The sequence below is a fragment of the Acanthopagrus latus genome, chromosome 14, assembly GCF_904848185.1.
Source record: "Acanthopagrus latus isolate v.2019 chromosome 14, fAcaLat1.1, whole genome shotgun sequence".
Taxonomy (NCBI): Eukaryota; Metazoa; Chordata; class Actinopteri; order Spariformes; family Sparidae; genus Acanthopagrus; species Acanthopagrus latus.
Genome location: NC_051052.1, coordinates 15,161,095 through 15,188,292, shown reverse-complemented (window position 1 = coordinate 15,188,292; position 27,198 = coordinate 15,161,095). Strand labels below are relative to the sequence as shown.

Sequence of the window (27,198 nt, the reverse complement as noted above, 5' to 3'; positions counted from 1 at the left end):
ATACTTGGCGGACCCTGCCACCTTTCTCTCATCAAATAGTGTTCTGTGGATCTTATATTCCTTTAAGAACAGCTTGTTTATTCAGTTGAGGAAATAAATATTTGAGTCTGTATTATTACCCCATACTGACTTTCTTCTAAAAAAAAAACAAAACAACTACACAGTGCACCTTTAATCCGTGCCTTTGATGTAGCATCATGATAGCTGACACCAGAGTAAATAATGACACAGCTCGCCATGGATATGATGCCAAGATAGGAAATCTTTTATTACAGAGAAAAAAAACTTTTCTTCCAAAATATAGAAATCTGTACAACTTCCGCACAATCAATTTACATGAACTGTACAAATTTACAGCAGTTCATCACAACATACCCAAGGAAAAGAAACTGAACACGATAAAGATGTACTGACATGAGATCACAAGATAGACAGCTTTTCTTCTTGGGTAAGCTCGGATTTTTTTGTCTATTTTTTTTTTCTGGTTTTGTAGGTAAATAGAAAAAAAAGGAAAAAAATAACAGAAAAAAGTAAAAGAAAGAAAAAAACAAAAGGATACGTCTACACTTACAGATCATGGAAACTAAGTTTTTTTTTTTTTACCAAAACAACTTTGGTCCTTGCCAACACTCCCATCACAAATGGCTTCACTTACGAAAAAGCGTTATCCATGTTAAAAGATGAAATACAAAAAGGAATACATCTAAAAACACCTCTGGATAGCAATTATTGGCACTTCCCATGTGTAATGTTATGTACTCTACCATTTGTTGTACAGTTACAATACATTCTACAATATGTAAAAACACCTCAAATGTGAAAGTGGCAATAATTCAACTAATCAATGACAACTTTTGACGACAACAACAACAACAAAACTGCTGTTCCCTTCCTGCTTCATGTCTTAACATGCACAACTTTTCCACAAGGGTATTTATTGAATGTCCGAGGCCTGAGTTTGGCAATACATTCCAGGAGAGACTCCTCGCGTCTCAAAAACAAAATGTCACGACTTCAACTTGACATATTTAGTGCATTTTAATGTGCTATTTTACCTCCGACTTACTCAAAAGCACTCTCAATTCTGTAACCTATGTGCGCACAAGCTGAATGGATGCCATTTAAATAATCGACATTACTGAGAAACCATTTTGCGGGTGGTGGTAGTTCAGTTGAGAAGGTGTCGAAGAGGGATTTGGACTTTACTTTTTAAAATTTTTTGGGGAGCTCTAAAAACAAGGTCTGTTAAAAGTGGGTTAGATCACCAGACTAAAAAAAAAATCCTCTTAAAAAGAGGACGAAGAGGAGCAAAATGGGGATGGCAGAGTGGAAATATGAGAAAATCTACCAGTGTGACCATAAAATACATCGAGAGAAGAGTGAGACGAGACGATCCGCTCGTGACCGAAATATAGACCAATCTCGTGAAATCTCATGACATAAAAAAAAAAAAAGAAATGCTATAATGGAGCAGCGAGATTTTAAAACTGGTGTCCACCATGGAAACCAAAGCTCTGGGCTCCCGTCCCAGCGAGCTCCTCTCCATCTGGCCAACATGGAATCACTGCTTTTCACAGATTGCTGAAGGGAGTATCAGCAGAGAGCAGGGAAGGGGGGTTAGGGGGTTGCAGTGCGTCAAAGGCTATAGCTCTATTACCCATGATCCTCTCAGGCTTAGGGGAGCTTAAACACCCATAGGTCTGGTAGATGAGCAGTGAACCAGCCTGCCGTGACAGATTTGGCCAGCGGCTAAGGCCCGAGCGACGCCCAGAGCCGCCCCGGCATCTGCTCCCGGCTCGCCGCTCACTGCTCAGCCACAGCACCTGGAGTGGAGCTGGGGGTACGTCAGACAGCCATCACATCCTTTCATATGCATGTAAACAAAGTCGCCACTCAAACTCAGTAATCAGGTGCAGCGCGATCCAGTGAGATGAAAACAGAAAACAATGGCCTCGTACCCTCAATTCTTCATCTGTGATCCATGTTTCCACGTCTCTCACTAGCCCCCCCCTCCCCCAGTGCAGCTTGAGCACGCCAAGCGCGTGTGCTGGTTTTGTTTTTATTTTAAATCCATCACTGCTGAGGGAGCGTCCAGGGCTTCTGGTCAGGGATGGGGGATGTTGAATAAGTCCAGAGGTGGGGGGGCTGGAGGGATTTTAGCTGCCCTGGACAAAAAGAGTCCGGCCCTGGCCCCCCTCCTCTCTCACACCAGCTCCCCCCCAGTCCCTGCCTTCCTTACCCAGCTCCCCACGGTGATGGATGATGATATGTGTCACATTAAGTCTACCTGCATCAACAGGGGGTCAGCTAGCAGCATGCTGGCTTGGCTGAACAGGAGGTCTGAGCTGAGGGGTGATATGTGGCACTTGAGGCACTCTAACCCCCCCGAACCCCCGCAGAGGTAATGGGGGGAGGATTTGAAGCTGCCAGGCTGGAAAGGAGGACGCCTCCAGTGAGGGTCTGGGCAGCAGGTTTAACCAGGCAGGCTCACGCAAGCCTGATATTACATTTAAAATCACAAATGGCTCATAATTCATGACAAATGAGGTCTTCCGTAAGGCAATGCACCTCCAATGCACACATGAGGAGAAGTCTCTCCCTTCTGCAAGACCTCGGAAACAGCTAAATGAAAATAGAAAGGCTGACAAGGCCTGGTGTTGTTTGTGAATTCAAGTTAAAATTGATCTCTGAACAGTCAGCGCTCCAGACCTCCCTCTGGCCAAAGCCTCACACAGTCATCACTTAGTCCAGACCTTTCAGGCTAACTTTCCTCGATCAGCAACACAAATCACCGTCTGTGTGTCTGAGGGGGGAAACAGCTTAGCTCTGCATCCTGCCAGAGCGAAACAGTGCCAAATGAACGGATGACAGAACGTCTAACATACCACCAAGAAAATACTCTCCACCTAAAAATCAAAACAGCTCTGAAATGTTCAAATACAGTGTAAAAATAAGGGTTTTTGAAATCCAGAGTTGCACGCTCCTGATTCAATAGACGTTCAGTCTACCTCAACGTGGGAGCTACAGTATGAACAAAACGGCCAAAAATGAGGAGGGCAATAAAAACGGTGTGAAAAGGTGACATTCGAATGGATGGAATGCAGGCGATTTTCTCTACAAAACAAAAAAAAGAAAAGTACACATCCCACACAATCTAACGTCAAAGTGCATTCAATGTCAATTCTAACAGGGCCACATGACCAAAAAGTGGGTTACAGAGGCCCCCCCTTTATGCTACACTTTGAATTTTGGTGATGCAGGAGATGACGCAGTGGTGGAAGGGAAAGGGGGCAAAAAAACAAACAAAAAAAAACATGGGAACTTGATTGTGAATTTCAACATTCATTGACTGAGGGAAAGGTGAGAGGAGACAGGTCCCCAGCTTCCCTCCACCCCCGGAAAGCTACACATACATGGGTGATGGGAGGGCGACAGTGCAACAGGACACACTGGTATCCATAGGTAACAGGTGTCACAACACATTCCACTTGCACTTACATACAGGCCGAGAGCAGGTCGAGATGAGGGTTTTCTGAAGCTCGGTGCTGATGGTAGACGAGGGGGGAGCAGAAGTTAAGACTCAAAGCTCTTTTATTTTCCAGCTACAAGATAAAGAAAATTCCCTGTGGTCCAAAAAGGTGTTTTTTTTTTTTATAGAAAATAGAGATGCTGTCATTGGGCGTTTCTTTACCTCGAGCTCAGACTGCGAAAATGCTCGGTCTATACTTCAACTCCCCCATCAAAACCCAGGAAACAAAAACATATGAAAAGCTGAATAACCTCTGGATTTTGAAATTCGAGGGGTAGTTCCTGGTAAAAATTCCTTACAATTTAGGTGTTTTTGCGGTGTTGAACATGTACCCATAGTAACCACAAGTAAGAAAAGTGCAAAGTCCATGAGAGCCCCCTCAGAGATGGAGCTGATCACCATGTTGTTTACAGTCGAGGGGGGGAGGGGGTGGAGCCAGTCTCCACAGCGGTTCCTGGTTGGTTGGTTTAGCTGCCCCAACAGTTCCATTTCCACAAAGCCTCTCCTCGAAAATGGAGTGCCCAGCTCATCCAATGACACAACAGAACAGATGATAATGGGGAGAGAGGGTAAAAAATATCAAACCTACAAGGTTTCCATCACCTGGACGATAGGCCACATCCTCTGCTTTTTTTCTCTTTTGCTTTTTTCTTCTTTCACTATTTCATTTCATAACCTTAGCTTTAAAAAGGCTCACCCTGACCTGGTCACATGATCTGACCAGCCATGGCGTGACCCTGAACAAAAAAAAAGTAGGCCGGGGGTGACGGTGTGCCTTTTTAACTGGACACAGTCATCATATTGTAGGCTTTGGAGGGACTGGTTCTGCCCAGCACCATCAGTTCCTCCTTGCAGCTGATGTGACTGTCCACCATGGGGCTCATTGGCCCGCTGTTTCCTGAGGGGGAGCCGGCCATGGCGCCGGCCGGCGTTCCTGGGGGGCAGGGCTGCGACTCATACAGGACGCAGATGGAGCCGTCCTCGCCGATGCGGTAGGACACCTCAAAGGGGTCCACCCACAGCGTGAGCTCGCTGGGCAGCAGCAGGTAGAGTTGCTGGATGGTCAGGCCGATGCGCTGGCCCGCCTGCCCCACCAGTGGGTCCATCTTGTGGTTGATGCGGATGCAGCGGTATCCTGAACCCTTGCAGGGTCTGTCTGGGAACCAGTGGTGCTTATATTGCTCTGCATAGACAAAAAGGAGGGGGTGGAGGGAGAGTTTAGCTTTGGAGTGATGTGGGCAAAAATCATATCATGAGACAAACAGAAAGACATCACTGAGAGCTGAGTAACACTGGACTACAGATGTTTGAACGAAGGTTGAACCCGACCCTTAGATGTGTCCACGTGACTTCATAAACAAACTGTTAAATGTCAAGATGGGATCATCATAAAAAGTAATAAAAACCCATGGTGTTTATTAAAGGTTTAATATGCCAGATCCTTGTTTACTGTATTGTCTTTTAATAAAATCGATCTGCAGGCGAAGATTAATCTAATCTAATCTACACTTGGTTTGTCTCGTAAAGTTAAGGGTAAATCATTAATCATTAAGGTAATCATTAAGAGGACGAGATCTTAATCGCATGTGCTGCTTTTTTGTCATGAGGATACTTAAAAGGTGCACTGTGTAGTTTTGGACAAGATGAGATATTCATTGGCTGTTTTCTTTTAATGCCTACATTAAATATACAAGTTCTGTTTTCATCACTGAATAAACAAAACAAATTCAAACGTTGCATTTTGGCGGACCCAGCCAAATTCTAGGGACTTTTTTTCACCTGAAAACACCTACTTCATTCAGTAAGAAATTATTATTTCTGAGATTATTTCTTAAGTGGTAATAAAACGAGATGGGTTTTGACAAAGAACAAATAATGACAAAAACATGCTTTAGACGAAACACTGTATGAGCCTTTTATGTATTTTTTTTATTGACAGTCTGTTCTTGTGGAAGTCTTACAATAGCTAAATAAGCCTGTACCTTTAAAAAAAAAAATCACTATTGTACCTTTTTGGTGTAAAGTACAGGGCGTAGTTGTGTGCAGAGGGAATAAGAAAGGAAAGAAAAACATCACCACCTGTTACAGCCCTGATAAGCGGCCATAAACAGGCGGCCAGCGGCACCCTGGGCTTACGTGACAAAAAGAGGCCCATTGAATTGCACAATCCCTCCCCTCGACGCCGTCAGTGTCACAAAGTCTCCCATGACTGGCTGGACAAAAACACACAGAAAGTGTCGAAGTCCCAGCCAGCCATCTGGGACACCGGGCTCCGCCTCCTCTTAAAGGGAGAGGATCCTATTTTTCTCGTCCGTGTCGAAGTTACTAAAACGCAGTGAAACTGGTGATTCAGAGTGACGCTACTCGCTCAACGCTTCAGGCATTTTTCGCGGTTGAGATGAGAGGAAAATTGACTCCTGGCTGCCCGATGTTTTTTGGGTGTATGAGGAAGTAAAATGTGGTTCATTCTTTCCAGGATAATTCACTCCTGGAATAGTAAAAGGCCTTTTACTTTTACATTCAAAATCTGTTTGGCTCTGTTCATTTGCTCTGACATGGTTCATCCATATTGAATTACCATTCATGCTAATTTAATTGTGGCCAGTGAAAAACAGGGTAAGTGAAGTGGGCCAGCATTCAGGCTGGGGCCCGGAGGCCACCTGTATGCATCCACAGGATAATAACCCCCCCCCACCCCATATCTTATCACTAATGGAGGGGCTGGCAGTCGCGCAAGAACACAAGGGGCTGGATGATCTTTCAGCCTCGGACGGAGCCACAAAGGCAACCACCAACAAACCCTGGAGCAGCTGGGAAAGGATCAGCTCAGCATGGCCTATTCTTAAAAACGAGGGCGCACGGGAGGAAGAAGAGGGGGGAGGAAATGGCAAACGGAAAAGTAAAGCAGACGAGTGTGTGCTTAGCCTTAAGAGTTTAACGAAACTGGGTTGTTGTTCAGTGCAGTTGACCTTTAACACCACGGTTACATGGGTGTTTTTCCACTACACGCCATTTTCTGCAGCAGTAAATCTGCTGCTCCGGAAGAATCTAAGACCCCGTTCAGTACAACTACACAACTATCGCGACTGTCAATCAGATCGCCCTCCACTTCCCTCGCTCTCGGCACAAACAAGAGGAGTGGGGCTTTTCAGGAGGCAGACACAATAGTGAGCGACTGTGGCGTTTCCAGGCACAAACGAGCTCTGGGTTGGCCTGGATGAGAGCAGGAAGCCCCCACTGGGTACCCACCTTCATCTCCACACAAAAATTAAACAACATTTTGCTTTTGAAACTATATCAGAATTAACTATAGATTTGTTGACGACAGCAACTCCATAAACCAAGTCTTGCATATGGCCGATTGGCCCTCATAATTTGCATTAAATTTGATTTCATGTTTATGTTCTCTAAATACACGGTGGGTTAGGCTTTGTTTGACTGGACTTCCCCTTCGTTTCCTCCCCAGCTACCCTGCGCTGCCTCCTACGCCTTTAATGTCTTCCTATAGGCGCCCACCAAAACATCCCCTCCCCCACACACACACAGGCCTCGCAGCCATTCAGCTCCAACTTTTGTCTGTTTACAAACATGGCCTCGATGGTTTTTGGGGACCGTTGGTGTGAAGATTTTTCTCTTGGGGAATCTTTTTCAGCGTGCTAATGCTGGTTAGCTGCTTTGTTCTGCTGGACATTCAACATGTTACCTAAATGATCTGCTAAACTAAAGACACGCTTTTACATGAGTGAGCTCCTTATGTTGGAAATCTAGGTCATCTGCTGCCCAGGCGATGGAGGGAGGCAGATGTATGGCAGCTTTAGAGGCCTGAGATTGGAATGTGTTTACAGCAGAGAGCGAGACACAATCCCCCGGGCACAGCAAAAAACACTGTATGTTTTAAATAAGTAATATGTGGAAATTCATGACTTCAACATTAATGAGACAGACGTGTTTACTGTCGCCATAACTGGAAAAACAAGCTCTCTCGGAGAAAAGGTGGCAGGGTCCGCCACATATAAACAAAAGACAGAAATTGTGTTGTCCTCTACGTTAGGTCATTTCCTTAATCATGATGGAACAAAGGCTTGTGTTTATTCAGTTTGTTTAGGTGGCTGTAAAAATTAAAAATCAATTATCTTTCTCATTTGATTAATATTCTGTCCCCTAAACTACACAGCAAAATGAATCTAATAGAGCAAATCTGTTTCGCATGACCCATTTAAAATCTGTGGGAAATGTGGCAAAATATGCGTTTACCTTCTTAGCTACATGTAACAAGCTCAATAATTTGGCACATTCAATCGAACATTTTCAAATAGAAAAAACACATTTGTTACATTTGTGGCGCAAGTGCTTAAGGTTGCTCTAAAACTCGCACATCTCTTCATTATCGGCCCGTTCGGCCGTGATGCATTACGTAATTGAGCTCACTGGGGGCTGTTTTGCTCACTTCTCCGAGAGCTTCATCGACCGAGGGCGCACTTCCTTGTTCGAGCCAAGCGTCCCTCTCCACCCCCTCCCCCCTTCCTCGTCCTCAACTAAACAAAAGTAGCTCACCTAGCCGTCTAATTCGCCCCTTTTCGCCGAAATATATCGAATTTTATCACTTTAATCGACCGCGGATCGCCTTTTCTAACCGCTCGTCGTGTTTATACGTTGACGTTTTCTCCCCCTCCTCCCTCGCGGAGGTGCGCGAACAGTGGTGCGCGTCGGTATCGCTGATAGTGATAGTTGGGAGAACAAAGAAAGGCTTCTTCTGACCCGTTCAAAGGCCGATTAAAACCCGAATTTCGACATTTTGCGCCGAAATAAACACCAAACCCAAAACACGCGCGTGTTGTTTGTGGTGTGAGTGTTGTGGGTAGATGGATTGGTGGGTTTTCTTACCTGCCAAAATGTCCTGTAAGCTTTGGCTGAATGTTTGGACCTGTCGATCGTTTACGTGTCCTTTTACCCTCAGAAATCTCGACAGAAATCCGACGGCGGCGGTGATCTCTGGTTTCATCGTTCCCCGGGCACAAAGGGTATGCATTGAGAAAGGCAACGGCGACGATCCGCGCTCGTTTGTTGCTTTTTTTTTTTTTCTTGTTCTTCGTGTCTTTACGTCCGACCGTTCGTCTCCGCTTCTGGCCGATCCGTATCTGTTGGCGCTTGTGTTGGTGTTTCTCTTGGCATTTATTAGACGAGGTAGAGGGAAGTTGTTGTTTTAGTCAGAGTCCGTGTGCCAGGACGGTTCAGTGCTGGGAAACAGACGCCTGTTACTAGTAAATACAGGGGGTTGGAGGGGGGGTCCTTTGGTGCCACGTTGACCGACCCGCCCTGTTCACTTTCCTCCTCCAGAGTGAGGCTGTCGGAGTCGTGGAGAGGGCTTTTATAGCGCCCCCTCCCCCCTCCCCTCAGCCTCGAGACGAGCTGCTACAGCAACAACAGCTGGCCAATCAGGCGCCGGCGTCCGTCTGACGAGCCACATATAGGAGGAGTGCGGCGTTCACGTCACCGCTCTGAAAATAAACAGAGGTACACAGCATGAAACCTCGCTGTGTACTTCAGGGCCCATCGGAAATGTGGGGGGCAGGGAGAGAGAGAGAGAGAGAGAGAGAGAGAGAGAGAGAGAGAGAGAGAGAGAGAGAAAAAAGGAATGGAAACAAAGCCAAACGTCAACAAAGAAAAAAACTCGCGTCGTCGAGGTTGAAAAAGTTGAAGCAGCAACTAGTTGTAGAAATACACCAAAGCTGTGCAACTTCAGAACATAACATTACGAGGAAACATATTACTCTGCGCTTATGAGTCATATTTTGTTTAATTATCAAAAAAAAAAAAATCAAATCACTCAATGGTTTTTGGAACAACCAGCAGTGATTCCAGGGTGCAAACTAATCACACAGAAGCAGCATTTACATCCCAGAGCTGTAATAAATCCACCGTTTGACTGCCGTTAAAGGGTCGCTATGGAGATTTTGTAGTAGTAATACAAACTCTAATTTACTAACGCAGACATTTTTCCATAGCTGAATAAACAAACTGCTCTCAGAGGACAATAAGGTCCCCAAGAACAATGTTCAAAGCCAGAAGGGTGGCAGGGTCCGCCACATATTTTAGATTTATTTTAATTTTATTACATACTACACACCCTAGAGCTGTAATAAAGCCCCCCCTGTCTCCCTCACACCATCTTATCTCAGCTCTACTGTCTCCTACTGGATCTACATGATAAAGGCAACAGGCCCCAAAACACATTAAAACAGAATCACATCACACAGTCTAGCTAATGCAATGCCTCAGCAGTCTGAGTTGTCCTCCTCCAGGGGGTTAAAAATCAAAGTAGACTTCAATAATTTATAACCCCACAGTAGCCTACCTTTGTGTTGGTGTCCCGTGCATATTACAAATTCAAGATTCAAGATGTGTATTTTTACTCCAATTGTACAAGTACACTGCTGTGAAACTCCATCGCGGTGACCAGTAATTAGTGAACAACATGTATGTAAGAAATGGTAATAATGGAATAAATGAAATCAAGAAAGACAAAACACAGGACGAAGAATAAATTAAAGTTTATTTGGGGTTTGATTAACAAAGAAAGAAGTTGAGACTTCACAATATTTATAATAATAATTTTCCAATTCTTCACAGGGATTCATAATCAGAATATGCTGAGAGCAAATTGAAGCAAGGTAAAAGAAGGCCTAAGTGTAGTTTTCTGTTTAAAGTAGCACACATTTCACAGCTCTTTCTGTGCTGAAAGATCTCACTTGGAACTAAAACGTTCCTTTTTGTAAACAAGGTTTGTTCCCCAAACGCAGCTGGATTGTTTATGGTACGGTGCATTCAAAGTTGGGACTTTATTGCTGCTTATGTTCAGGTTAGGTCAGGCCAGAGAACAGGTGTGTGTGTGTGTGTGTGTGTGTGTGTGTGTGTGTGTGTGTGTGTGTGTGTGAGAGACAGAGACAGAGACAGGAAGAGAACGCCATGCTGTTTACACTGCCGTCACTCAGTGTGTCACCTCAGCACCTTGCTCCTCTCCGGCACTTTTGCTTTTTCTCTCTCACGGTGTTTTGTGTGATCTGTGATTGTTTCTTCACATATAAAAACAGGAAGAACTCTCGAATCTCTCCGCCGACCCGTCGTTTCACAACCGAGGAGGCGGTGCGGTGCCAGGAAGCAGTGAAATCTGCTGTCTTTCTTTTCCCTACGTGCTCGTTAAAATCAGTGGAAAAGTACAGGCCGCTGTTGCTTTGTTTGTCGGAGACACGCGGCCAGCGACGACCTGCTGAGCGCTCCAATCATGATGCAATCAGACAGACCTGGACCACACTGATTGGCTCAACCGCTGACCTTAAAGGTGTAAAGGAAACACACGCAAAATTAAGATACGCACACAATAACCAGTGATTGGTGGTTTAATCACACAGCCATCTTGAAGACTCTCCACTACTGACCACTCGGCTGTCTTGAATGTTTCGAATTCAAACATCTTCGGTCTTTTTTTCATCGTTATCGTTCAGTTTTTGTTTCATTTTTTACAACTAAAATGACAATACGTTTCTTTGGAATATGATTTTCTAAAGTTTTGTAAAACAGTGATGATGTTTGTCCTTTTAACTGCCAAAAAAAAAAAACAGACTCACTTCCCTCTCTTGTCAAATAAAGGTCCTCTCTCTTTCATACAGGCATGTCCACACAAGTCCTCACATGTGTAAAACAACCCCCCCCCCGCGCCTCTCCATGCATTCACAGTTTCGCCCACAGTTACACACCGTCGTGCTATTTAATGAAACAGCGGTGAGTTTCGGTGTCGTCACGCTGAGTGGGGCCCCGGCCATCAGCATCCACTGCCCATGTGTGACATTTGCTCACGCTGCGGTTTAGCACAGCTGATCATTTTGTTTTTCTTTTCACAAATCACATCTGTTTGACTTCATCCAGAGCGTCTTCGCATCGGCGCAAGCTGTGACTTTTCACGTAACTCTGATGAGCTAAATATCCTCGGGGGGTGGAGAAGTATCACTGACCCAGTAATGTTCAGCTGCCATACCAGGCGTCAGGTCGTGTTTTGAAAATGTGTTTTTCCTTGAAGCTTTGTTTTTTTTCCTGCTGTTTGTCTCTTGTCTTTTCTTACTGGTTTCTCTCATGCATCGCCCAGGAGACCGCCGTACATATCCTGTGCATGTGAAACCCCAAAATCAACGTTGGCTTGTTTTAAGTTATAAAGTCATTAAATCAACTTAGAAATTCCCTGATTTGTCCCGCAAACAGGGAAATTTGTGCATCACGGCAGCCAAAGGACAGTTCACTTTAACAGTAAACAATAATTGTGCAAAATAAACAATACAATAAAAAGGTAAGAGGAGGAGCTACAGCAGAAATAGAAATAGGATTGCATATACATAATATGTACAAATATAAACAGCGTAATTATCAACCTACGTACCGTACTCGATGTAACGTCACATATGTCTTACATGTCACATATGTAACCAAAATAAATGGTGTCATGCACATTATGTATGTGACTCAAGGTAGCATGCTAATATAAACCCGAACCACAATGTTTACCTAAACTTAACCAAGTAGTTTAAAGTGCCTAAACATGGTCAGAAATAATAACTGCAACAGAAATAATGTGAAACCTTCTTGATTTCTGTCAGGATCATCATGCGGTTTGGTTTGAGTGTCTGAGCTGGACGCTTTGATTGGCTATTTTTCTTACGCTTTTATTTTTCCTTAAAAAGAGGAAGGTGATTTGTGTATATCTGGCTCCAATCCAAAGACAATAAAGTCACTAAAAGTTTGTTAATTTCAGTGTTAAAGCCACTAAGTCGGCATTCAACGTGAAAGACTGCACCAAAGTTGGACTTTCCTTCAGAAGACGAGCTGATCTACAGATGCTATATTTTCTTTGTCTTTTATTTTAATGTTTAGGCGTAAACCAAATCGTAAAAAAGAAACAACTCCACAGTGGAAAAAGCCTTGAAATCTTCTCCATCACTCTTTCTCAACATTGATTTTTTTTTTTTTTTTTTTGCCAAAGTTTGGCCGCGGCGACGGCACGATAATTTGGATCATTATCCTCACCCGCAAATTTGTGAAGCTCATTAGTAGTTAGCTTGTATTGTTTATAGAAGAAATAACTGTTTTTAGTGAGGCACCCGAGAGCCAATCAGCAGCTCAGATGGCAAATTAAAGAGCCGGGAGCACTCACCAAACGAGAGAGGGTTTATGGCCGGTGGAAAAGCATTTTGTTTTGTTTCGTTTGGGGATAAAAACTAAATACTTTGGACAGGGAGGCACCGTGGATACGTTTATCATGCTGCAGAGGTGGTTTTCGGGAAGCTAATGTGCAAGTTTCGATCTTTGCTCCTTCTGCTCGATCCACCACAGATTCTGAGCGCAATATCACTTTTACGGTTGTATGTCCAGGTGACATAATTTGGCACCCGTGTATGTGGCTATAATTTCTATACACCACACAGTTGTAGCTGCTGGAGGAAGTCGGCCACCGTCCCAATTTCCCCCCCGGCAGGATTTCTTCTTTCCTCCTCCTGGGTGTACAGCAGCAGCAGCAGAGCGAGCAGGAGGTTTCACATCTGTACCACACACACACACACATACACAACTGTGGGACAGGCAAATACCTCATTACTGACAGTGTGTGTGTGTGTGTGTGTGTGTGTGGGAGTGTGTGTGTGTGTGTGTGGTTATGATCTGGCTGCAGTGGAGATAAAAGTCAAATAGGATAAAAGAGAAAGAGAAAGAAAAGTACTCGCAGCAACAAAGCTGGCCTGTGACTTGTAATCAAACTTGGAAAACCCCGAACCTCCCTGCTACCTTTTTTTTTATTATTATATACTCGAAGTACGAGAAATCCTGCGGACACCTGAAGCAGACCCACACAGAGAGCAAGAAAAACGTCCTGTAATACTGGTTGTTTTCAGTGTAGCACCGGGGGTAAAATATGGTCCTGGTTGTTGCCAGACAAGGGTGGGGTATCCTGTCGTTTCGGGCCCTCGGTTAGACTAATGAATGGAGGCTTTTATCTCCAAAACCGCACGTGAACTGCAGGAAAGAATGTCAGGTCGGGCCACGACGAGAGAGAGAGAGAGAGACTTTGGCTGCTGAGCTGGCGTGGGCAGAGTTTTTCCAAACACGTCCTTATTTTCACGGCGGTGAACACACACGCTGTACACACACGCTGTACATGTTACATACTTGGGCCCACACAAGGGTACAAAGGGACACCAACATCTGCGGGTCATACAAAAGCTAAACCAACACGGGCTGCGTTCGTCCAGACGCGAGACAAAAACAACGCCCCTGAGGTTCCCGGCGAACACACACCAACACACACACACAGGTCCGACTAGCACTCCCAAACACTCACAGATAATTATCTGTGTCTCTGGCCGGGATCCGGCTTATCACACCAGCGCAGATACATCGTCACCAAAGCGTGTCTCTTTTGTACAGTACAACAATTGGGATTTCTCAATAACAGACCCACTGTGCTAAAAAACCTGAGACCTGATTGTACCTCAGCTATCAGTTCTGCCATGCGAATGGAGGAAACTAAGAGTGTTTACACAAGTAGATAAGTGCAGTTTTTCAGGTGTTATGAGGCATTTTTACAGGTGAAACTACCCAACATTGTACTTATACAGTAGTTAAATTAGCTCCACCTGACCAGATACAACAGTAGATGCTGTTTTAAAGTTATGCATCATTTCTTTTGACTGGATACTTGAAGAAACTTGCCAGACTTTAGTTAACCAAGTTAGCCAAGTTTTGGTATGTGGTAGTGGAAATGGCAGGACTGAATCGTGACCTTATGGGAGCTAAAGTTAGCTACTTTTAGAAAACTAGATGTTGTAGGATAGGCTAACATCAAGACCTTATGGTGGCTAATGCTAGATAATGTTGCAGATGTTGCATAATGTTGCAGATATGTTGCAGTATAACACCATTATATTAGTTAGTTATTTTGGCTAATGTTAGCAAAACTTCAGGTAGATGTTGTAGTGTAATTATGCTACTTGATCAGAATTTTACAGTGGCTTATGTTAGCTAATGTTAACAAACATCGGTGATGTTATACTATCATTACTGAATCAGGACTTCATGGTGCCTAATATTCGCCAACGTTAGCAAACCTTACGTAGATGTTGTATTATTAGGCTAATAAATCAGGACGTTACGGTGGCTAATTTTAGCTAATATTTGCAAAAGTGGTCAACGTGTCATTTCTGAGTCAGGACCTTATGGTGGCTAAGAATTAATGTTTTTAACTTTAGCTAGATGTTGTAGTATGATTAACCTCCTAAATCCAGGACTTAAGGTTGCTAATGTTTGCTTATATTTGCAAACTTGGTCAATTTTGTACCATTTCTGCCTCTGGATCTTAGGAATGTTTGCTAACTTTATTCAACTTCAGGGTAGATTTTATATTTATGCTACTTTAGCTTTTAACTTTAGGATAGATGTAGTACATTAGGCTACTAAATCAGTATTTTACAATGTTATCTAATGTTAGCAACTATTTGCAGAACTGCACAGTGTTGTCATAGCCTATCAATACTTAAAAACCTTAAAGGACCTTATGGTGGCTAATCTTAGCTAACATTAGCAAACTTTAGTTATGTTTATGTGTAACTGACACTTTTGGGTCAGGACTTTATGACCCCATTTGGTCTGACCAATGGTTTGTGGGGGCTAATTTTAGCAAACAGAAGCAAACAGACTCTTCTCCACTTGTGCTCCCGTTAAAACAATGTTTCAGCATTTACTGTTATTGTGTAACTGTCATATGACGACAGTAGCTGCTGATCCACAAGAGTTAACGAGTCACACTTTAACTAAATCCCCCTGACAATCCTTTCCAGTGTTTTAAATGCAGGACTTTAAATAAATTGAGTATTTCAGTGGTTTTCTATTGCTGCCTTTGCTGAAGTAAGCAATGCAAACTCTTTCTTCTACACTGCGACACAAAAGACCATCTTTAAGTGGCAGATAAGCTCAATACCAAACATGATTACTGTATGTTGTCTCTGGAGCAGCCTAGTCTTGTTTGTTTGGAGGGGGCGCAGCTGTCTTATAATGTGCTTCTGAACAAACACAACATAGAGCAAATACAAGTTGTGGATTGTCACTCCAAGAATGTCAGAATGCCTTGAAGCCTCAAATGAAAACGTGACGAGTGACATCACCATGAGTGTGCGCGGGTGTGGCCCAGACGCAGTAATCACCTTTTTTCGGAAAAAAACAAGTCGAGTAAGGGAGGGAAGAAAAACTCTTGACGCCCTTCCCACTTCGATCCTCGGTCACCGGGAAGAGACTCATCAGAGAAAAACCACAAACTTTCCATGATGCGCTCTCTCTCGCTCGCTCACTCTCTCTGTGCTGATGTTAAATCAAGCAGGAAGCTGCCGCAGCCTCCCTCACCGCTGGACTCTCGCCTCCGTGCTCTGCGGCTTGGCCTTGACTTGTTCTCAAAAAAAAAATAAAAATGGAGCGACGTGCACGCCGAGCGGCCTCAGGAAACCATCTTTTTATTTTTTCTTTATAGTTGCCTTCCTTTCCCTGCTTCTCATTCAGCTTAACTCTCCCTGTGTTTACTTAATTCATTTTCCGGCTTAAAAACCAGATGGATCCTCCAAGCAAGGCCCGGCCTGAGAATAAGCACTATGTGGCTTCTTTCCCATCGCCGCGGTATATTCCATTATTCCCTTTCTTTTTTTTCTCTCTCCAGACACATCTTGAGTTATTCATGTTCTGTGCTTGGCGAGGCAAAATACGCAAGCTTTAAGTCGGGAGGCTTAAACTAGTCCGCAGCTGTACATATTGATGTGCAAATGATTCAGTTCCCCCACTTTTTTTTTTTTTTTTCCCACTCGCACATGAAGCTCTCCACGCCAGGTGACCAAGTTCCTCAGTAATCACAGAGAGAGAAGGGATCTTACATCAGTCGTCTCTCCATGACTTTTAACAATATAAACCCTGCATAGCGTGTGCTGATGCGTCTGTGTGTATTTATAGTGGTGACATTTGAGATAGCGAGGGGGAGCCTGCCAAGACCAGTCAAGTCCATTTTTGAAAGGTGATTCCCGAACGTTCCCTTCAACACCTTCCTGTTTTTGTGAATCGCAGGTGAACTGAGCAGCTCAACGGATTCATTTGCACTTTTCGAAACTCTCGACCTTTAATAATGAGCCACAAAGTATACGTGAGCGCGTCGCGGTGGGAAGGTTTTCACATGCACTGTAACGGGTATCCCACTGGGAGCCACCGTATGCTCAAACCTTTGCCGTATTGCAGTCGTCTGGGCTCCAGACGGCAAGATCATGATGTAAGATACACCTGCTTGGCTTCATGTAACTTATTTGCTGAGGACCCGTGTCTCCTTTTAAGGGCGTTCAGCTTGCGCCATTGCGTAATAGAAAAGGCCCTTTTTTTTTTTCCTCCAGTCAGCCCGACCGCCGAGACAAAATATTTGTATCGTACATTTCTGCATACAAAAGATACGTCCGATTTTTTGATTTCACATGTGTCATATCAACAGTTAAACAACACATGTAATATAATGTTCAGGTTACATATGAGCTGACTGTCACATTATCTTCTCCGTCATGCCAACCAGGAGAGTCCACCGTGCAACACCAGCGTTTCAACCTGTTGAATGATTTTCCAGCTGTCTTTGCAGCGACAATCCACCTATTATAAGGTGAAGTTAGGACATTTACCATGTTTGTGGCAACAAAAGCAGATATTTTTTAGAGAGGCGTCGGGACGTTTTCCAGCTGTCTTTGCAGTGACAAAACCAGCACTTTTAAGAAGACAACGAGATGTTTTCCAGTCGTGTTTGTGCCAACTGTGGGTATTTTTAAAAAGATGTTGGGACGTGTTCCCGCTGTCTTTGCACATTGGACATTCCTAAGTGGACATTTGAAAGGTGATGTTGGGACACTTTCCGGCTGTCATCTTCCGGCTGTCTTTGCAGCGACAGAACTGGATATCTGAAGAAGACGTCAGAATACTTTCAGGCCGTGTTCGTGGCAACAAAAGCAGATATTTCAAGCCGAAACACAATCTTTTCCTAACCCTTACCCAGTGGTTTTTGTGCCTAAACCCTAACTGGACCTTACTCAAATGCATTCCAAACACAGAACATTGAAAACTGTTGAAAACCAGCTTAGAATATAACAAACTTTACCTATACCTGCTACTTGACACATTAGCATGCTGACTTGTAGCATCACAGTGCCTGCATTAAGCCTCGTAGCGGGGCGGACAGATTTTTTTGGATGTAGCATTCCTGTCAGATTGATCATTTCCATTTCTTCCTGGCAGGATGAGTCAGATTTCTTTCGCACCCCATTTGTTCGACTTCATCAGTCTTCTACCCAATTGTCCCCCTCCTTTAAACAGATGTAACCCAATTTTCAAAGTTCTGCGGGTTGTGTATGCCATGTGTGGATCAGTGCAGAGAGAGAAGACGCACGCCGGCTGGCTTGGTGAGTATGTGGCATATTGCATGTGGCACGTTGCTGGTCTCGTGCCGCGACTCTCTGACTTTCCCTTGTGGAATGGCAAAGTTTCAATAATACACACACACACACACACACACACACACACACACACACACACACAGACAGCCTGAGCGCAGCGTCTGACTGCAGCACATTTGTGTGCATTATAAATATGTAACATTTCGATGAATATTACATACATGTTCTTCTCACTCTATCTGGGACAGAGTCTTCACACATACTGAATGTAACTCCGCCGTGTGAGGAATCAGACTGTGGCATCCTGCGAGCTGCGGCTCAGCCTAGATTAATGCCATGTTCTGTTATTCCCCCAGTGAATATCTCATCCTGATTAGCTGAGGGCGAGCTGTTATTTTTTATTTTGATTATTTTTATTAGAGGGAAAGTGACTGCCAGGGAGAAAACACTTGAGCAGTCAGTATTCAAGGAATTTGTTCTCTTTAAGCTCAGATCAAGGCTACAGGAATCAGGGATTCAAGACCTTTCAATAGGAGCTAAATGGTGCGATGTGATGAGGAAATAGTTTGACATCTTTGGAAACACACTCATGAGTCACACTGTTAGAAATACTGTCATATGACAGAACACATGTCTCGTGTTTATGAGTACACAAGGCAGTGAAAAATTCATATAGAGGTCCTGAATTAGCCTGAGAATCACAATGTGTAGTTTTAGCAACACATTTTTTGTGCAGATTCATCAAACTGCATTCATGCTACAACACAGCTGCTCTTTAAATCATCTGCCCCCTCAAGCAGATGCTAGGTTGGGCTAATGTTGCTTACGTTCGTTTGCTAACATTAACATTGCTGACGCTACCTAACGTTTATGTTTCTAACGCCAGCAAACATTGACAGTGCTCATACTGATTAGCTAATGTTAACATTGCTCACAGTAGCTAATGTTTACGTCGCTAATGATAGCTCAAGTTGGTGTTCTTAACGCTAGCAAACATGATACTTGTGCTGTTATAATATGTATACTATTGGCTCGCAAACCTTGTCTGCGCTGTAACCAACTGTCAGCGTTGTTACATAGTTAGGTTATTAGCCTAATTCACAATCATGATAATGTTTTTAAGGAAAAGTGATACTGTAGATATTTGTTTTTTAAATGTCCACTTAAAAATGGTATCAATATGATCTTTAAGCAGTGAGATGTAGAAGTGCAGGAAGGCTGATTTTGTTACCTTTGGACAAAGTCGGACGAGTTGTTTCCCTGCATGTACAGCATTTATGCTAAGCTAACCTAACTGGCTGCATCCTTGCGTTTAACTCTGGGCTCTTTAACGTTTAAATCCGTTTACATGCACGAGAAAATACATATAAAACACTGAAGACAAGGCAAAGAAAATACAAGATGTCTCCTTTAAATCTCGTCTTTTGGCTTATTTCTCAGGAATATTACTTCTTTTTGCCCGAATAATCTCATTTACGAGAGGGCAGAAAAACAAAATCAACTTAAGTCACGGTCACCATGTTCACATTTCCCTCCCTTGGGTACCAACGAAGCCTATCTGTCTGCCATATAACCGGATTGCACACAGTGTAACTTCAAACACTGATAGAAAGTGTATGATTACCTTATCACTCAGGTAGATAAGAGTGAACACACACACACACACACACACACACACACACACACACATCACTGAGTCTTGTCATATTACCGTGTCTGAACTTGAAGGGAGTACTGCCAACCTGGACCCGCCCTCCCTCTTTAAATGAAACAGACAGACACAGAGAGCGAGGGGGAGAAAGCAGGAGTGTACATGTGTCAGCGAGAGTCAGTGACTGTGCTTCTTAAAGCCCTCGACGTGACTCACGCTTTTTAAAGAGCCTCAAACAGCTCGGGATCAAATCCAGTCTGGGCCCGCGCAGGCTGTCATTTTTTCACCACGAGCCGCTATCCATGACCCAAGTCACAGTTTCACAGTTCCGGACCGCAAGTGTAGACGTGCTGAAGTATACAGCTCCGTCCTCTGAGATTCATACAGATAGAAGCACGGCAAACATGAATTAGGGGATGGGCGGCCAGAAGCTGAGATACCTCCATGTGACTCATGGGTTTGTCAGATTTTTCCACACTGTATCTGTGCTGCTACCGTCACGGAAGTTGATTGTAAGATAAAGAGCTGCAGTGCACGCAGAAGACTTTCCCATGAAAACACGATTAATGTGGGTTTATAATAATTTCAGTGCATCAAATATCTGTTGCTTTGTTTTATTTTTACAGCATCTCCATTCACTACGTTCCACCCACGACACTATCCGCATTACGGATGTTACTGATTGTTCACATCTGGTGGATTTGTTTTGCTTTTTTTGACCTACATCGCTCTCCCTCTTCTGCCAAAACCCATCAGAAATGTTGGAAAAGTCAAATAAATATTGTATTCATACGTGGGAATGTCTTTAATTACATACGTTAAACACCAAGTGTGTCATTTCTGTCCGTTAGGGGTCTATCAATCAGAACAAAATTAAAGACGGAACGAGCGGGGGCTGATGGGAGTTGATGTCTTCATTGTTAAACGACTGCCGCTGCTAATGAAAGTCTAGATCTGTGAGACTCAAGTTGAAATGTATATGAATAACATTTAATTCATGTAATGTTCAGTCACGTCTCCCCGGAAGTCACAGCGACAGACCTCAAAATAAAACGCACCTTAAATAAAAATAAATGTGAAGTAAACCTGAATCTTGTTTGATGGTACACACTCCCTCCTTCCCTCTGTGTCGTTCTACAGACTCTCCTCCCTCAGGTGTTCACTCATCGGGCAATTAGGCCGTCACACATCAACAAGAAGACATTCCTGACTTATCTTGAGAGATCTTTAGTGTTTTTCTTTTGTTTTTGTTTTTTGTCTTTTGAGGATGGAATTCTGCTAGTCCTGTTTTCCCAGTTTTTGATGTTAGTTTAGTTCATGAGGACTATTTTAGTTTAAGGAGGGAAAATTCTCGGTGCTACAGCCGACAGTGTGACTTTCCCAGACTTCGCCCGCCCCCCCATCCCTTTTGTTCCTTCTGGCCCAGCCTCCACACACACTCATAGATTTGGTATCATCTGTAAATAAAGATAATTCCCTTTTGCAAACTTGTGCTCTGTTGTGGTGTCCTCTTTTTTTGTCATCTTGATGAAAATTATGTTCGGTGAACAAATACGTCACCCTCTACACCGTTAAGTACCAAGGAGTCCTATCGTGCACCTAAACACAATCCTCAGTGAGTAGTTTAGCCGTCCTCACTCACAATTAGTGACAGCATATCATTAAAACTGCACTGATTTACTCTCACACAACCTTTCGGCCTCTTCGGCAGGCTGATAAGTCAGCGGCCGCCTGTCGCAAGATTTCTGAGCAGCACTTGGCAAAAACCCAGGAAATACCAGTTATTGATTGCGGTATTTCCCTCAGGCCTTTGCCAGCAAGCTGAAAAGGCTAAACATTAGCTCAGATCAAGGAAGTGAAAGTAACAGACATCAGCATCGGGCACACGATAAGACGTGTGTGATGTGGTATAGAGATTTGGGGGAGGGGCTCCTGCAGAGTAAGCATGTTGCTGAAGCTGTGCTGTGATGCAGGAGGGTTACAGTGCTGCGGGCCGAGCCACGTGATCGCAATGGTCTGTCAGAGCTTTTGACCTTTTTGTCAGGAGAGGATAAACAGGAATGAGTCACTGTTTCTGTCACTTCTCCGGTTTCAACCATGTAACCACTGCTTACTTAGACACGAGTAGATCCTCAAAACTACTATTACCTCTGTAGTTGATATCTTATTAATCTGTGCCTTGCAGACACTGTTGTCAAAAACATATTAAAATCACGTCAGTTCATCACACTTCTGCACTGTATTTTATTTCTGAGTTGGTGCCATGTCCACTCTCTTTCTTCTGTAAGAGACTAGTGCACCAAATGTGTATCGATCCGCCGCTGAAAATAGTTCTCAGTGAACACACCATTTATTCCTGTTTGAGTAACGTTTTCCTAAAACCTACAGAGTCCTGCTGATTTAGGATGGAACCATGGACTAACAACAACTATCAACTATCTTTCTGGTGCATTTATGAATAGCTCGGACAGATCCTTCCGATTCTACCTTTAACTTTAAAGGTGCACTATGTCGTTGTGGGGAGAAGAAATTTTAATCGGAAGAGAAAATAACTTAAATGACTGATGTTTTATGTTTATCTTTTATTCCTAAACAAACAGAATTAACAGCTGACCTTAAAGGACAACACAATCTCATACTGTTTTACTTTGTTTACATGTGGCGGACCCTGCCACCTCTCCCAGCTTCAAAAAGTGTTCTGGGAACCTTCCTTTCCTCTGAGAACAGCTTGTTTATTCAGTTCTAGAAAAAAATAATTATTTCTCTGTTTGTATTTTTGCCTCATTAAAATTGTAAATATCAACATTCTGAAACAAAACACCGCCCTGCCCCTTTAAAGATCTTTTAGTCTTCAGTGTGGACCAGTGGACTCCGGGGGTGAATGTCATAAGAAAGGTCAGAAAAGTATTACGAGGCACTGTTTTCTGTCTTTTCCTGAGCCGGCTTTATCTTTGTAAACTAAAAATAATTTGAAGTATCAACAAAACAAGCTGACTGTGCTCCACCACCACCATACATGGGGGGGGGGTTCCCTGCCAAGTGAAAACATGCCCTCTGGCAAAAAAAAAACACTTCATAATATACTTTACCAGATGAAAGTTAGGTCTATTTCTGGTCGACTCGGTGTCAGGAGACCTGCCGGGGCATGTTGAGGTTAGTCTGTGAGATGGCTGGGGTTGAAGTGGGCGGTGAACAAGGATAAAAGCCAGTCAGCTCCAGTTTCACATTCGTCCTCGGTAGCTGCGACCGCACTGTGATCACTGGCTCTAATAAGCGAGATTAGGAGGATTCTGGAGGACGGGAAAATGTAATGTGCATAGATTGGTTTTCCGTGTGTGTGTGTGTGTGTGTGTGTGTGTCCTCTCCCACATAAGTTCAGGCTGTGCTCCGGCTGGTTTACGGGACGGTATGTCGGTGATTTATGTCCGGACACGTTGAGTTGAATCTGGGACTCGGCCCAACAAGGGTTCTCTGAGGTGTGCTTATGTGTGTGTGTCGCGGTGGTGACAGTGTCTGCAGAGGAGGCGTTAATGGCTCTTAAGTTCCTTCAATCTGTCCAAACTTTGCGCAGCGGCAGCATGCATTAAACATGACAGACACGACACCGAGAGAGACTCGACAGGCTGGATCCCGGCCCTGACATGTTTAAGGAAAACAGGCCACTCTGATGTCAGACTGAAGTCTGAAGGTTAACAAAAAAAAAAAAGTGGGGGTGAAAAAAAAGGCAAGGACCTGTCGTTTCACTGTCAAACCACTGCTCGACATCAACCAGCTCCAAAACTTTGTGTTTTATGTTTTATATAAAAGAAAGAGGAAACTAACAGTTCTTAGTTGCCATGGTGAAGTCCTGCTTCCATCCCCTTCGCTGTGTGTTTGATTCAGACGTCACAAAACTACACAAGAAGGTCCCGGAGAGCGTTCCTGTGGGAGGACAAATTAAGAGCACGCAGAGGGAATGGAAGCGATCGCGTACAGACTCAACAAAACTCAATTAGGATTCGGTGCCGTTACCACGAATGTCATGTGACCCCCCCCGAGACAGAAAAAGTTGATTGGAACATCTTAAAAAGCCAAACAATGTTTTCCTAACAACCCCCTCTCTCTCTCTGTAGAGGGCTTTTCTTCTTATCTTCAATTTATTCCGAATCAGTGGTTCATTGTCCTTTGCAGGGAAAAAGGAGGTCTTCTCTGTGGGGGTCCCGAGCGGAAATTATGAGCAAGGCTTCATGATACTTACCTGGTCTTGGCCATGGTGACAGGCAAACACTTTTACCTTTTTAAACCTTTACCTTGCAGCATAAACTGCACACCACTGGATAAATCAACTATTCTTCCAATTAAATTTGCTTTTAAATTAGTTAAATCAGAGAGCCACTTGGATCCAGAGCTCATCATTTACCTGCACATGTTGATGCTAACGGCTGGCACATGATGCCAAGAATCCCACTGAGACACGTTTCACTTCCTCTTTGACTCCATTTTTAGTCCCAGTAGGTGTCCACGAAAAAAGGTTCAGATGTGTGTGTGTGTGTGTGTGTGTGTGTGTGTGTGTCTGTGTGTGTGTGTGTGTGTGTGTGCTGAAAGAAAGACAGAAGAAAATCAAAGCTGTTCATCCAGTATTCTGGCCATATGGCTAGCGAGCCTCTCAGGACTGCAACAAAGAAAGCTAATCTGTGGTTGTCAGCTGAGGCTCGTATAGAAGCTATAGAATATGACAGGTACCAACCCCCCCCCACCGCCACCGCCATCCCCTAGGACAGCAGTAGAGGGACCACACTGATCCAGGCTTAAGCTGTGACAGGCCCTGCCTCCCACCTCTGTCTCTGCAGTAATTAAATGAGTGCCAGCAGTGAGCAGCACTCAGGAAATTGGCCCTGCGCAGCTCCTGTCGCTGCTGTCAGGGTTTTCCAGGAGGCGGGTTACAGGTGCTGGAGGCGCAGAGGACGACGTCTGCGAAGGTAGAAAAAATAGAGAAGTGACAGAGTGTAAACAAGGCGTAGGCGGCGGGGGAAAAAAAGTGACAAATCGAGAGACAATCCAGATCGAGAGACAAAAGACCACACGTGAAACGTCCGTCTGGATTTGAGGGGAGAACGAGCGTGGCTGTCACGCCGCTCTCCATCCCCACATGTGAAGTCACGAAAATATCAGAGTGAGTTTTGCTGGGTGAAGAGAAGATTGTGTAATGTGAGAAGGACTCCGGTGTCACTGCAGAATTACTGAAGACAGCTGCAGAGGAGAGAGGGACTTTGTGTCGGGGTGACAGTTAGCGAGGCCTTCGGACTTCGGGAGCAGACAGATGCTACTTAGCTGCAGTAAAAACACGCAGTAAAAATTAAAGGCCTCAAGCTTCACACGCTGCCGATGCATCACTGTCTGATCACCTCTGCTCCTGCAGTAAAGGATGTCTGTAAAGGTTGCAGCAGCACATTCTGAGAGCTGGTTTGTTTGCTGCAAGTGAGATCGATGTCCAAGGTGAAAAGTGAGTTTTCTGGCATTTGGCTTCAATCTCATGCATGAAGAATTATGTGCTGCAACAACAACAATCATCAAAGTAACTTGTTGCTAAAGTTAGTTGATCTCATGTCATTCCAATTTCCATAAGCTTCACTCTGTGTTCAGTGCTAATTAGTGACTGTGGCTAACAGTGTCACCTGAACGTGGTAGACGTTAGGCTACAGTTCCTAAACATCAGCATGTTAGCATTGTCATTGTGATTGTATTAGCAAACTAATGTTAGCTTTTAGCTCCAAGCACCAGTTAGCCTAATTATAACCTATAATAACCTCTCAGAGGCATATCTGTAGACTTATGTTACTTTTCTGTTTTTTTTTATATGAATAATAAAAACATGTAGCTTAGTGTATTAATTAGTGAGCTTAGCAATTAATAGGTAAATGTTTTAACTCTGGACAGAGAAAGGCTGGCTATTTTTTTCCGCTCCCAATCTTTATGTTAAGCTATGCTAATCATCATTCGGCTCTAGCTTCCTATTTAACGCACAGACATGAAAGTGGTGCCAATTTTAAAAGCACATTTCACAACATGTGAACAAACTTAAAAACAAGACAGTGTTGTTATGGGAGCAGGTATTTATGCCTGCTAGCTAGCAAGTAAGACAGGTGTTGTAAGAGGGTGTTGCTTTTTAGGCTGCAGGTTTAAGTTAGCTAAGCTAAACACCTCATGGACCAACATCTGTACAGGATGTGTGTCTTCCAAAAATGTCCAACTGTTGCTTTAAAACTACAGTACCTGCTCCCCTGTGACTGCTGCTGTCCAGCCTTCACAGCTTCGATGGGCCAAACTCAACACTGAGCAGCAAGTGCAAGTCATCATGTTTCTCCAGATTGGATTTTTTGCTGTTCTAGAGGGCCCGAGGTGTGTGTTCATCTGAAATGAGATTCCTGGCTGCAATTTGTACACCCTTCAGCGATGCGTCCACTTAGCTCGAAGGTGACAGAGGAAGTTAATTGGCTTCTTTACTTGCAGCGGCAAGGCTGTTGATCAAGCGCTGGTATGCCGCACGCCCTGGGAGGCGAGACATATTCGCACTTTGTGAGGATTTGCTGATGCTATCCGAACAGGCCGCCCTCTGCTATTGTTATTGGTGGCCGATCATCAGATAAGATGCGGCGTGTCTACTTAATGTATTCCTCTTTAACAGGATGCATCTGAGAGGAGGTTGGTGGGCCGTGGACAAAAGGGAATGATTAAATGTCAAGGTTGGTGACAAGATGCAGAGGACATGAGATTTGGAAGGTGATACGCACTACAGTGGCGTAAACAAGTGGCCTCTAGAATAAATTTTAGTGGAGGAGCTTAAAAAAGGACAATGGTGAAGTCGCTGAAGCTAACTGTAGCAGTGTGATGAAGGCAGAAAATACAGATAAGATAAAAGCCTGGTGTTTAAGAGCCAAAACGCACAAAACACAATCGAAAGAATCAATGTTGGCAAAGAACATTTCATCACTTGTTTCTCCAAAACTTGGCACAAAATGGCTGACTTCCTGCCAAATGCATCTGTTTTTGGTCGCCACAAACACGACTGGAAATTGTCGCGAGGTGTCGAGCGGTGTCAAAATGTTAAACCCTGTGGTCCCTCGTCAAAACCATCCAGTGGTTTCACAAATGTTGGAGCGCAGTCTTGAACAGCAGTCACTGGCTTGGCAGCATTATGGCCTGTAACACCTGATGTGTAATTCAGGTCATGAACATGCACTATGAATGTGTATACGACACTTTTACACACATTTAAACATGGAACCTGGAAAATAACAGGGTACGCACGGGTCAGGGACTGGCGGCCGGTGTCGTGCCCCCTCTGCTCTTGTTACGGCAGCTGTCCGACCTGCACTCGTTCATATGTCTGTCCAGCTCGGGCTGCACACGCTGTCATTTGAATTAGCTGATGATCACTAAGCCTGTAGGAGAACATTCCAGCGCTGACCTAATGCACTGTCGGCATGTGCAGGCCGCTGCTTTTGCACGTTTGTTGACTGAGGTTTTATTTGTAAGTGTAAATG

General features: G+C 44.0%; 1 protein-coding gene and 1 long non-coding RNA gene across 2 annotated transcripts; one reads left to right on the top strand and one right to left on the bottom strand.

The window, feature by feature from the left end:
- Positions 1-242: 242 nt before the first annotated feature.
- btg1 (B-cell translocation gene 1, anti-proliferative) lies at positions 243-8,886 on the bottom strand. Its single transcript, XM_037121279.1, has 2 exons — positions 8,414-8,886; positions 243-4,712 (listed from the first exon to the last, which is right to left on the bottom strand). Exons 1-2 carry the CDS (start codon positions 8,556-8,558, stop codon positions 4,309-4,311), a joined length of 549 nt encoding a protein of 182 aa, XP_036977174.1. The 5' UTR covers positions 8,559-8,886; the 3' UTR covers positions 243-4,308.
- Positions 8,887-17,870: 8,984 nt separating this feature from the next.
- On the top strand, positions 17,871-21,166 carry LOC119032685. Its single transcript, XR_005079003.1, has 2 exons — positions 17,871-18,030; positions 20,816-21,166. It is a non-coding gene; the product is annotated as an uncharacterized LOC119032685 (long non-coding RNA).
- The last annotated feature ends 6,032 nt before the right edge of the window (positions 21,167-27,198 follow it).